Genomic DNA, 14,063 nt, shown 5'->3' with positions numbered 1-14,063 from the left:
TTTCTTGTGCTCATCAAGGCTGTATTTATTTGATTAAAACACAAAAAAAAACTGTTTCTATTTTAATATACTTTAAAATATAATTTATTTCTGTGATCCAGTCTTCAGTGTCACATGATCCTTCAGAAAACATTCTAATATGCTGATTTATTATCAGTGCTGGAAACAGTTGTGCTGCTTCGTGGTTTTTGGAACCTATAATACTTTTTTCAAGATTCTTTTATGAATATATATATAAAAGCAGCAGTTATTCAAAATGGAAATCTTGTGTTACAATATACACTACTGTTCAAAGTATGGAGTCAGTACATTTTTTTCTTTCTTTTAGATAGTAATGAATACTTTTATTCAGCAAGGATGTGTTAAATGGATAAAAAGTGATCGTAAAGACTCATATCATAAAAAAGATTTTAATTTTAAATAAATGCTGTTCTTTAACCTTTTATTCATAAAAGAATCCATAAAAAAGTATCACAGTTTCCAAAAAAAAAAAAAAAAAAAACCATGAAGCAGCACAACTGTTTCCAGCACTGATAATAAATCAGCATATCAGAATGATTTCTGAAGGATCATGTGACACTGAAGACTGGATCACAGGAATAAATTATATTTTAAAGTATATTAAAACAGAAAACCAATATTAGAAATTAAAATAATATCTTACAATATTAATTTTTGTTTCTGTATTTTTGATCAAATAAATACAGCCTTGATGAGCACAAGAGACTCCATTAAAAAATACATTAAAAATCTTTTAGAAAGAAATATATAAATTTAATAAAATTAAATAAAATGTAAATAACATATATTGTGAATATATATTTATTTTTTACACATGTGGCTAGCATGTCACTGTTTCACACACTGTTTGATTATATTATATTATTACTATTACAAAAATATAGATTTTTTTATTTAATATTTGTAATAATATAACAGTTTATTAATATAAAATATAGAAATACATCTCAAATAATAATAATAGAAAAAATAAACTGGTCACTGATATTGTATTGAAAATGGTGAAATGTTTTTGTCATTCATGATAATGAGGATGATGATGATTACGCCTCATTACCTTTGCTCTGCCCTGGTAGTTAAATGTGAGGACGTAGTCTCCTCTCCGTGTCTCACTCTGTCTCACGAGGAAGTTCCCATGACCAGTGAACCCGGCATGCTGTACTAGGTAGGCAGCCCGCACACGTGATATGGGCCCATGGAACCACGGGTAAGAGGACAGGAAGTGATCCGTTTTATTGTAGGTGTGCTCCGAGAGTCCGAAACCATGAGAGCCTGCAGAGACACACACACACACACACACACACACACACACACACACACACACACACGCGCACGAGACAGAATGTTTACAGAGCAGTCCATTACCATGCAAAATAATTTGATCTCATCTGTTAGTCCATAAAAACAAACATCTGCTATAGTGGAAATTTATGCAGAAAAGGTAACTGTCACACTGTTTCAAAACTATAACCTAAACATAAAGACGCCTTTACATCAAAATTGACAGTTTTTATCCCGTTTACACCATGTTTTGGTTGATTCAACCACAAATGTCTTCAGTTCTCAGTTATTTTAGATGAATAATTTAATATTAATATAAGTGTTGATATTTAAGTAAGAGAGGGTGTGTGTGTGTACGTGACTCACCCTGGCCGCCGGGCTCTGTACTCCCTCTGCGAGCTGCGTTGAGCGAGTCGCTAACAGGAAACGTTTCTCCATCCATACTATCTGACCTGGAATCACACATACTATGTCATAAACATCTATCAACTCCTTTAATTGCATAATGAAGAGGTCACAGAATGTCATGCGGTCAATAACATCCCATCACACATGCTAAGCTGCGTCCACACTACAAAGCAAAGCTTTCAACAATGATCATGAGCGATAACATGCATACAGCGGCCCTAAAAAGCATGTGGACCCTTAAGTAACACTTATAAATGTGTGAATGTCACTGCATTACATTACAAAGCATAAAACAAGCTGCCATTTATTTTAAAGAACGTTTTTCTTTTTAAAAATACATTTTAATTGATAAACTTTAATTACATTATTTTACCTTATTTCTAGTTCTATTTTTCCATTACATATTACATTTTATAGCAACTATATTACATTTAGTAAAAAAAGTTTTATTAATTATTGTTATTTGTTGCTATTCTTCAAATAATCAAAATAGAGATTTTAAAAATGAATTCTGATATATTTGTCACTTTAAAAAATGGACATTCAGATATTTGACACATACAATTTTCATGCTGCTTTACTTTTTTTTTTTACACACACACACAAATTACATTATAATATTTACAATATATAAAAAATTTAATTATTTTGAATAACTATATAATAACATTCTTTAAAATCTAGCATTTAAATTAAAATATTATATTTGTAATTAGTAAATAAAATAATTAAAATCAGTAAAAAACTGTGAGGAAATCGTGACTAATTAAAACAAACAAACAAACTAAACAAACAAATAAATAAATAAATAAGAATGCAATGAACACAGCAAGAAACTGGGTCAAGAGGAGAGCAGATATTATAGGATGAAAATTAGACAGAAAAACAGACGTGGCTTTGAAACCTATAGGGACGAAATGAAGGAAAGGACAAAGAAAGAGAGCAGAAGCAAGACTCGGGGAGGGGCTTTAGGGGAAGTTGCGGGAGAAAGCAGCACAAAAGCTTTTGGTTCGAGTCAGGAAATGCGTCGTGTAATTCTTGGACAAGTGAAAACACTATTGTATACGATGCTCTTATGTCAAGATGAAGGGTGGATCGAAGAAAGGGCAAAATAAAAAAAGTGCAAACGAGAGAGAGAGAGAAAGAAAGAGAGAGAAGGGGGCATGGAGAGAAAGGAGGCCATGAGATGTGCTGAGTCGAGTTCTTCAGATTCTTAGTAATCAGAATAACAGGAAGACCTCACTCTCGTTCTCTCTCTCTCTTCCTAAAACTCACATTGATATATTCACACAGGCTTGAGTTCTCAGTACCCTCACACCAATAAAAGGAAATGAAACCCATGCGTTTGCACACACACACACACACACACACAAATACACCTTTTGTAAAAGACACAGCATGTGCAGAACACACAGATGGTGTGTGTGTGTGTGGACATCTCTGCAAGCAAACAAACCAAGCACATCTAAATTAAGACTTAAAAATACTCAAATACGCGAGAACCCAACTGATGAAGATTTCTTTTGCACTAAGTTTGGTTGTATTCTATGCATGTGTGTGTGTGAGAGAGAGTGTGTAAAAGAGGAAGTGAGTGGGTTTTCTCAGTAGGGGAATGTCAGGAACTTTCGCAGATGTCTGGAATCTTCAGAGTAAGTTTAGTTCAAACGCAGAAAGCGCCGCTCTCACCTGCTGGTGATGCATTCTCTGAGCTCTGTGGTCCAAGAGCTCACCTGCTGCTCATTATCAGCCTCAAATAGAAAACTACCCGGATGACCAGTAACCTGAGCGGAGAACAGAAAGAAAAAAGGACCACATCAACCAACAGAACAGAAGACAATAAAAGATTTCGAAATGGACTTGATTGTTTTGTAAGGGATTCATAAAAAAATTCTTACTGAACCTTCATTATTCATACCAAATACAGTTATTCCTCAGGCTAATTTGGATTATTATATGCATCATGTTTTACACTATTTTTGAGTAAATGTGAAGCTAGATTTGCAAAAAAAAAATTGCTAAAATAAAATATTTAATAAAAAGTAAATTAATTAAATAAAAATTATATATATACACATATAGTTATAAAACCTTTTATTTAAATACACAAACATTTTATTTAAATTTATAACTCTCAATTATGAGGTCACAAAAGCTTTTATTTAAATGTATACATTCCAAAATACCATTCCATGTAGTCTCGCAATTATTATGAACAACATAAAAGCTTTTATTTATATATATACATTCGAAAAAAAAAATTCCATATAGTCTCTCAATTATTATGAAGTCATAAAAGATATTTTTTAAATATATTTAAATAAAAAAAACTATTTTAAATTCTATTAGGCAATAAAAATGGCATGCATAGTAATTTTTAAGACTGTACAGTTTTAGATAGAAAAAAGCTCGTCGCACCACACAGCGCTGGCATCATCCACTGCATTAGATTGGCCATCAGCCACTGCTCTCTAGATATCAGCAGAGACCAAAGGAAAACCCATTTTGGTCGACCACTAATCATGACGACTTCAGCAGATGGCAAAGAAAAAAATAAATTAAAAAAAATCAAAGACTGAGTTCTCCTTTCCATTTATAAATCGAATAAATTTCCAAGAAGCGTCATTAACCCGAGAAAGATTACAACAGATATAAGATGTTCTGTGCAATAGATGTTCTTTAAGATGGGACAACAATTCGGATTAACAAACAGACAGGGAACAATTCTGGATTAGAAAAAACTTTATGTACATGTGTATGTTAATAAAAACATTCTAAAATCAAATATTTCACACAAAAGCTCTAAAAATAAGATATAGATAATATACAGTGGGTTCCAAAATCCATTGATTCCACATAAACAGTGACACTCGTTTACTTCATAATCGGTCCTAAAAATAGTGCACAATTTGAAGTATTTTTGAATGTAAAATATAAATGCATAAATGTAAAATAAATAAATAAATACTTTCAATGTGGTCTTAAACCTTTGGACCCCACTTTATATATTACATAGTTCCATAATTCTACATAAATGTAATAAAATTTAATAAGCATTGATTTATTGCATGCAATATTTACTAAAACCTGCACCAAACTCATTTTGAAAACAGGTGCCGCCTATACACATATTCCTAAAATGGCCTAATATCATCCAAAAGTATCAGCCTCCTGAATATATTAGTTTATCAGGTGTGTAATAATTTATGACAGCATGCGTCTTCATTCACCTTTAAGACAAATGTGTTCATGTTGTCTGGCATCTCTAGGCGATTACAGCGTCGAATCTCTTGGATGTCTGAACAGGGTACGGTGAGCTTTGGCGTTTTGTAGTCCTGAAACACAAAGAAAGCAACACATCTTCTTAATATAATAGTTACATAATGTCTTTAGAAACATTTGCTTCCATATATAAACTCAAAAACCTCCTTTACCATTTATATTGTGCTTGTATGTTGTATTTTTACTACCCTTGTAAATGCATTAGCCTAAATGTTGTATGGTAGCAAAAGTTTTCTCATGAAAAAGTTGCTCTTCTCTATTTATCTTTGCTACTAAATTCAGAGCAGATTTCCACAACAGCATTATAAGAATTATTACTCAGGAACTGAACACTACAGCTGCTTATATGATTCTCATCTGTGAGATAAAAGTGTCTGCAAAATAAATGCAAATGTAAAATTTTACACCTAGAAATAAACTCTGAATTGTATGGAAGCTTGTTTCTGCCACATCCTCCATTAAAAAAAGGCACTTCAGAGAAAAGTAAGAATTGTGAATTTATTCTGGTATCTCACTTTTTTCCTTGCAAAAAGGTCAGACAGAACTGCAAGATAAAAGTCAGAATTCTCACAAATCTGACTTTTTCTCAGAATTCTGAGTTTACATCACACAATTCTGTTTTTCTTTTCTTAGAATTCTGAGTTTACATCTCTCAGTTCTGTTTTTTTCTTCTCTCCTATGGAATAAGCTTTTTTGGCCACAGGATAAAATAAAACATTTAGGTAATTGTGACTTTTATCTCACAATTCTGACCTTTTTTCTCAGAACTGCTACATAAACGTACAATTCTGAGAACAAAAAGTGGGAATTGTGAGCTATAATTTCACATTTGCAAGAAAAAAGTCAGAGAGATAAAAAGTTGCAATTGACTCTTATTTTTTATCTTGTGGCGGAAACAAGCTTCCATAGATTTGTTCTCCCATACTGACACAAAACCATACAAGTTTCTTTATAAATCAATAAAACATAATGCACCACTCAGACATACAATCTGACAAACAAGGACTGTGTCATCGATAATAAAATATAGATTTCAAGTGCATGACACACTCCAGTGTGGGTTTGAGCGAAAAGAGAGGGAAAACGGAGGGGGATGATTTCCTTGTTCTACTGGGATTAGCTAAGAATGTTCATCTGGAAATTAAGAGAGAATAGAGCTATGACCTGTGATCTGAAACCTTCGACCTACGCCTACACACACATACACACACTCACAAAATACACACGCACACCAAATCTCCTTGGGAAAAAATGAGAGCAGATTCTGGGAAGATGTGAGAGCTGCAAATGAATCCGGACACTCGGAGCTGCAGGAATTTCCTGAGTGTGTCCCGTCAGTTCTGACACATCAAAGATTTGTGAATGAAGAAGCTCTTTCTCTCTCAAATGAAATCTGTCATTTTGAGTGAGTCAGACTGAATCGCGGCTTAAAATAGCTTGACACGCACAGGCTCATGCCAGATCAACGGTGCTGTAATATTATGATCTTTCCTCTTTGAACTGCAGTCAACTCTCACACAGAGGAGAGCAGAAACACCACTGACTCATTCACATCCACACACAAACACGCACACTTCTGCACTTATTCCAGCAGAACAAGAAGTGACTGAAGTATTAAACACCACACACATACACGGTAAAAAAAAAATGATTGGTTTCTCTTCTCCATTTCTCTTCACAAATGCAAGAAACTTGCTATTAAACTTGGAGCAGATTTCCATTTAAGCAACTCTGATGTTGCTTTATAAGAATACTATAGGAACTAGTACTAAAGAAGACTTAGTTTGAGTCTGAGAATCAGCGTCAAAGATATTACCAAGACATTACTCTAAAATAGTATAATGGCTATTTGATAACTTTTGACATCTATGTTTCTTGTTCAGTTTCATGAGCAATTCCTATCACACATTATACAATAAGTGCAGTTCTGGCTGTTTACGGACAAAACATTTTATCTCACGTCGATCTCACGGGCTGACGATATGACGATTTGAAAAATGACCATATCGCCCAACACTAAATGGACTGTGAATGTGTCCGTCACCTTGGATTTGTGCAGAGAGAGATATAGTGAAGACTGGATCCATGTATTTATCATTCGGCCATGAAATTTACTTTAAAAGAATGCTAAAGACTCTGAATGGGACACTATACCAGCCAGTTTTTAATACCCTTTGACTGAAGAACTTCTAGCACAGTGTCAAACTGGTATCGAGCCAAACTCAGCTGCAGTTGTGCTATGTTTGTATTCCCTCATAATTGTCAATTCATATTTCACGTAACAGGCACATTACAATTAATCATGGTCAGGTCATTTCATGGACATTTCATTCCCAAAGTATTCAGAAAATTTTAATAAACTTTTAACTTTAATAAATCTTATACAGCAACTGTAACAACTGACTTGTTTTAATGTTTTAATTCTGACATAAAACCAGAACAATAACAATGCATAACAAAGCTTTACACCTTAACAAATACAAAGTCACAGGGCTCTATTCTAAAATAAATGTAGTAATAATGCACGACTTAAAAAATAAAATCTGTTGAAACTGACAAAATGGTTGGGTTGCAACTGTTTTGAAAGAGTTACAGTTCCAAATGAAACTTCTAGATTCACATTATCTTATAGCTTGTGATAGGGGATGAATTAGGAACAGCAGGTTCACGGGTTGTCTCAGCAATCTGTACATCATCACCCTCACAATTCTAAAATAAATAGTTTCTGCAGCATTAACAAACTTAAATGAAATATACATGGTTTCCAATGTGTGCATTTTATTACATACAACATCATCAGCTGAATGCGTGCCATCGCAGGACTTGACACAAAAGACAAGCTTTGATGTGACAGCTCTTTTATGTCATCAATAAACAAAAACACAAAAGACTGCTTGAAAATATAAAAAAAAAAACTATATTTTCATAATCTTCTACACTGAACAAAATTATAAACGTAACACCCCTATTTTTTTTGCCCCTATATTTCATGAGATAAACTCAAAGATCTAAGACTTTTTCTATGTACACAAAAGGCCTATTTCTCTCAAAAATTGTTCACAAATCTGTCTAAATCTGTGTTAGTGAGCACTTCTCCTTTGCCGAGATAATCCATCCACCTCACAGGTGTGGCATATCAAGATGCTGATTATACACCATGATTATTGCACAGGTGTGCCTTAGGCTGGCCACAATAAAAGGCCACTCTAAAATGTGCAGTTTTACTGTATGGGGGGTCCGGTGGGTCCGAAAACCAGTCAGTATCTGGTGTGACCACTATTTGCCTCACGCAGTACAACACATCTCCTTCACATAGAGTTGATCAGGTTGTTGATTGTGGTCTGTGGAATGTTGGTCCACTCCTCTTCAATGGCTGTGTGAAGTTGCTGGATATTGGCAGGAACTGCAACACGCTGTCGTATCCGACATGATGTGAGGTGGATGGATTATCTTGGCAAAGGAGAAGTGCTCACTAACAAATTTGTAGATTTATGCATTTACCAGACGCTTTTATCCAAAGCGACTTACAGTGCATTCAGGCTAACATGTGTTCCCTGGGAACCGAACCCACAACCTTTTGCTCTGCCAACGCAATGCTCTACCACTAAGCCACAGGAACACAGATTTAGACAGATTTGTGAACAATATTTGAGAGAAATAGGCCTTTTGTGTACATAGAAAAAGTCTTAGATCTTTGAGTTCAGCTCATAAAAAATGGGGGCAAAAACAAAAGTGTTGCGTTTATAATTTTGTTCAGTGTATTTACAAAATGTCCCATCAGTCAAAACCTTATTTTATGCTTTACATTGAGTTTATGAATCTAATATCTTAATGTGGTATGGTATCCACGTAAATAATGATTATATATTAAATAAACATAAGAATTGATCAATATTAAATCATAATACACTCTGTACTAAACAGCATCTGCTGGCTTACACTGGTCACAATAATGAGTATGTCTAAACAACCGATTTTACTTCCAAGATTTAAGTAAGCATGCAAAGATAAAACAATACACCTTTACAAGGCTAGTTAACTGAAATGAAACGATAAACTGCACAAACCTCTGCTGAACCGTGACTTGAACTGGGGTCTCACGCTGATGGCGTAACATCCAGGTAGGCATGTGAATCATACGCCTACAGTGGGTTATGATTGTTCGATGGACAGGCTCAAATCTGATCGGCTAAAGAGTATGAGTGATTTGCCTGGGAGGAGTTTGCTGCCAGGAAAGTCTCAAAAATACACACACAAATCCAAGGCGATTCACACATTCACAGTCCATGATGAACTTGTGTATTTTAAACATTTACATTTTTTGTACACAGTTGTACATCTGTAAATTGTTTTGCATTTAAGAAATGTATTTTATGAATACATATTCTCATTTAGTGCACGTGAATTGGTTTTTGGGAATATATTTTTTTTTCGTGCACGTGAATTGGGTTCCATGCATGTGAATTGCGATATGCATGTGTGTATTGTGAGTTTTGCATGAATTATTATTGAGTCTAATCTGCTTCCACACAAACATAAACTAGCATGCATACCATTACAAACTAAAGATTATTAATAGGGTCACACTTTATATTAGGTGGCCTTAACTACTATGTACTTACATCAAAAAATAAGTACAATGTACTTATTGTGTTTATATTGTATTGCAAAACACTTTTGCTGCTATTGCGGTGGGATACAGGTATGGTTAGGGACAGGTTTGGTAGTATGGGTAGGTGGGTTAAGGTGTAAGGTGTAAAGGATGGGTCAACAGTGTAATTATAAATGTAATTACAGAAATTAATTACATATGTAATAACAAATAGGTATTTTTAAAAATATAAGTACAATGCAAAAACATGTATACACACAATAAGTGCATTGCACCAAATGATTAATGTAAATGTATGTACGTAGTAGTTAAGGCCACCTAATGTAAAGTGGGACCAAAACTAGTATGCAGTACTGTTGAGCCAATTGTTGCTATAGCAAAGAACGCAACTTTTATTACACAAGCTCTTTTCATGTCTTTGCATTGACTTTGTATGCAATGTACTCACGCTAATAATTAAATTTGCATTTGGTTTGAACACACCAGTTTTTATTCTTGCATTCAGCATTAACAGCAAGTCAAAAGGCGTAAGCTTGCAACTAAACTGTATAGCCTTCATGCATTTTAGATGTTTATATTATGTTCTTGCCCCTTCCATGCAATGAATTCACTTATTATTGAATGAGTGTTTTTTTTTTTTAGAATTCAACTGCTCAGGTAATTTCAGTGGTATGCTATGATGCATATTCATGTATTAAACTCCCCATAAATCACAAACCCCCTGTAGCACGCAAATATTTCTGCCCATTTTCGCTCGTTATCAGCCTCAGCTTTTCTGCAACAGACTGAAGCCTCTGCATGAATTCAGCGCGCCTTTCTTTCAGCTAATAAAAGAAATATGCTGCAATTTTCTGGTGTTATTTTATGATTGGCAGTCTCCAGCTACATCTTCAACTTCTCTAAATATTGTCTGCTTCAGATTGGTTTTAATCACTGCACAAAAAAATTATCGCAATCCTTATCTAATCCTGCCCATGCCTGGAGCTGGCCCTACTTTCAGGTAGACTACGTTCATAATCCTGTGAAACTTTTTTGGCTGTTGATGTTAATAACATGTTTTAATTTTGGTAATAATTTCACTACCGCCAACGCATCTAATATTCTCTCTGAGTTTCCATGTTCCCTTACGAAAATTAGCCATGGTTTTACTACAAATAAAACCAAAAATCATGGTTCCTGTAGCCAGGTAACCACAAATTTTTTGCCACCTTTTTGTGATAGATGACACAGCTTCTAAAGTTTCTTAAACAAAAAACATGAGGACATCACAATCCTAACAACAATCAACCATGGTTTTATTGTAGTAAAACTGCTTCATTTTCTTTTGCGCAATTTCTGTTTGCTTGAGAATATAAAATCAATCAGACAACTGTATTAATAAAATCATAGCCATGATTTATCATTTGTATTATTTACAAATTACAATTGTAGACAAGTAGAATTTATTTATTTACTTTAATATTTTATTCTATAATAAAATAATAATAATAAGTTCTATTTTGACCCCAATAGAGGCAGGCTTGTTTTTTTTGTTTTTGTTTTTGTTTTTTTACTTTCATAATATTAATATTTTGAGGTAGGTGGCACAACAATACAATGCTACTTAGGGCACCCATTTGGCCAGCAGCGGCCCTGTATGCATACGGTTTTAAAAAGGATTGTTTAAACTACTATGCATACAACCATAAACAAAAGGCAATTCAAACTAATATACATTTGTTTGCGAACAACAAAGGATGATTAAAACTAGTATACGTCTGCTTACGAACAAAAGATGGTTTAAAGGAGTATGCATATGTTTACCAACAGATGTTTACACTAGTATAAATACGAGTAAAAACAAAAGATGAATGAAACTAGTAAACAAATGTTTACAAACAGAAGATGATTTAGACTAGTATACACACTGTTGTGTGAGGAAAAAAAGACTAAAATAGTATACATGTTTACTAACAGAAGATGCATTAAACTAGTAATTTTACTTCAAACGTACATGTAAATTAAAAATACAAACAAAACATTTGCTCATTTAATTTAACTCTGTTCATTCAAACACCTTCTGTGGTCTTATGCCAGAAAATCTTACATTTAAAAAGATTTTTACTAGTTTCAGTGTCGTAGCTTATAGTGAAACTACTTTTTTCTTCTGCAAGGGTAGCTTGACTATAGTTTAACTATGAATAACTTAAGCAAGCTAAAGTTTCAAACACTGTTGTGAAGTGACTTCCAGAACTGCTGCCTGCCGAGTGTGAAAAATCATGACAGCTCTTAAACGAAGAAATCCACATTAGCTTGATTTCTATGACCATATTTGGCCCCTGTTTCTGTTTGTCGGAGGCTGGAATATTTACTCTCGCTCAGTGGTGTAGTCATAAAGAAAAAATTGGTTTACTATTACCCAGTCACCCCCAACCCCACCAAAAAAATTAATAAATAAATAAAAAAAAATTACTTTATATTGTAATTTGGTAATATTAATGCAGTGCAAATTAGTTGACAGATAGTAGTCTACTACATGAGTTCAAGGTTGTTCCAGGTCTGTTGACTATATTACAGTTCTATATATTCAATTTCAAGTTGCTTTGGAATTGTATTCATTGTGAAAAGTGTTTTATAGATAAATCTGAATGTTTTATTTTGTGCAAGTGGGTAGAAAAAAACATCTTAATATGAAATAAATATTTGCAGATAATATTTTCTTAAATTTGCTTTGGCTTTAGCATAGTGGAAATTTAAAAGACAATCATTTCATTAAAAATAATTTCTATTTATACTATTTATACTATTATGATGCCATATCATGAACATTTTTCTCACACAGCATAAGTGGGTCTTTACACATGTAAAACAGATAGCTAATTTTATAATTTAGGAAGGGAATCATCTCCTGCAAGAGGATTTTCTAGCGTGTAGCGTGAAAAACAAACGTTTTATACAAATAGGCCTATATGGATAACATAAATTACATACTGTATAGCCTACATAAAGCTTACAAAAAGAACTCCTTAAAAACCTGTCACTCGTCTTAGCTGATTGCGATCTCACAAAGTTCTGTTATAATCAATGAATCTCTCTGTACTGCACAATTAATCTTTTATTTACATCGTTATAATAAGATGGTTCTTGAGCTTGCAGAACTGAGCACTGGACAAAAACTCCAGAGTTTTAAGTGTTGAATGGGTTCTAACTTTAATGCCTCTGATTGGTCATTGCGTTCAATAAATCAACAGGAATGTATGCGATTGGCCACATTGCTGAACGCTGTAAAAATGTAAATGGAAACCTGTTACGCTCTCTGGAGCGCAAACACAAATGTGCACTAGATAGTTTGCCAAATCTGTTTATTACAGCTTCAACTGCGGGTGCTCTTGCTTTCACTATCATCCCCTTAAAACCAGGCCTCAACTAAGGGCAGGGCCGGACATTTCTTCATTTTCCCTGATAGCTCTGTCCATCCCTTGCATATATGTGTGTGTGTTTTTTCTTGTACCATGTCACTTCTTCACCGGAAGGTCTACTGTTATGAACAGAACTGTGCCCACCTAGTTGCAAAACAACAACCTCATTGTAATTTGTTTGCACAGCATGTTGTTATTTGTGCACAATAAACAACAGTCTATATATGTATAATAACAGCTGTCACTGTGGAAATGCATGAGATGCCAGTAAGGCCAGCCTCACAGTCTTTTTGTTATTAACTTGATTTAACTTTGAAAAAAAAAAAAAAAATATATATATTGCATAAGGATTTCATGGCTCATCCTCACATTAAAATGTTTAATTTTAACACACAGATGTTCTTTGGTGTTACCGCATTTAACACACGGTTTAATTGTGCATGTCTTGTGTACGAGTGCCATTTAAAATGCCACAACAAACAACCACGCCATTCATCTGAATAACTCCACTTCCTAACAGTTACTTTTGCTTTTGTTAAAATTCTCAGAACAACCTTTCAAAATGAGTCACATAATGAAATTAGCAATAACAATCGGAAGGAATCTAGAAATGACATGATGCTGACAACACAATAACGACACTAGGAAGAGATGTCTCAGTGATGATCTTTTGTGAGAATGTAAACTTACGAAGTACAGATTCGAAGTCTATTAAAAATAAAAATAAAGTGTGTGTGTATGTCTGTATACGTGTACATTTAAAAAAATACATTAAAAATGAAATATTAACATTTTAATTTATTATTAATTTATATTTTTTTATTAAGCATAGCACCACTGAATACACACACAGACAAGCATAAATAAAATATTTATAAACAAATAATTAATAATCTAAAATAATTTAATATCTATTAAAACTTATAAAAAGATACAACTGAAATTCAGAAATAAAATAAATTTATCAGCATCACAAATATATACACACAATCTGTAAAAAGACTGTAAAAATGCTACAGTAAAAGCTGTTAATTGGTTAACGATAAGTTCTCTTACTATAGTAT

The 14,063-nt window shown here is 33.6% G+C and overlaps 1 protein-coding gene across 2 annotated transcripts in view; it reads right to left on the bottom strand.

Annotated features, from left to right (window-relative positions):
* The window catches only part of sh2b3 (SH2B adaptor protein 3), a 41,505-nt gene that overhangs the window by 4,383 nt on the left and 23,059 nt on the right, over positions 1-14,063 (bottom strand). For both annotated transcript variants that reach the window (XM_019070435.2, XM_019070436.2), the window contains exons 3-6: positions 4,938-5,042; positions 3,397-3,491; positions 1,669-1,754; positions 1,079-1,293 (exon numbers count right to left, since the gene is read on the bottom strand). In XM_019070435.2, the coding sequence (XP_018925980.1) occupies positions 1,079-1,293; positions 1,669-1,754; positions 3,397-3,491; positions 4,938-5,042 (501 nt within the window). The remainder of the gene's footprint in view (positions 1-1,078; positions 1,294-1,668; positions 1,755-3,396; positions 3,492-4,937; positions 5,043-14,063) is intronic.

This window comes from Cyprinus carpio, chromosome B5 (assembly GCF_018340385.1).
Source record: "Cyprinus carpio isolate SPL01 chromosome B5, ASM1834038v1, whole genome shotgun sequence".
NCBI lineage: Eukaryota > Metazoa > Chordata > Actinopteri > Cypriniformes > Cyprinidae > Cyprinus > Cyprinus carpio.
Note: the sequence above shows the minus strand (reverse complement) of the source record. Positions and strands in the feature narration are given on the sequence as shown.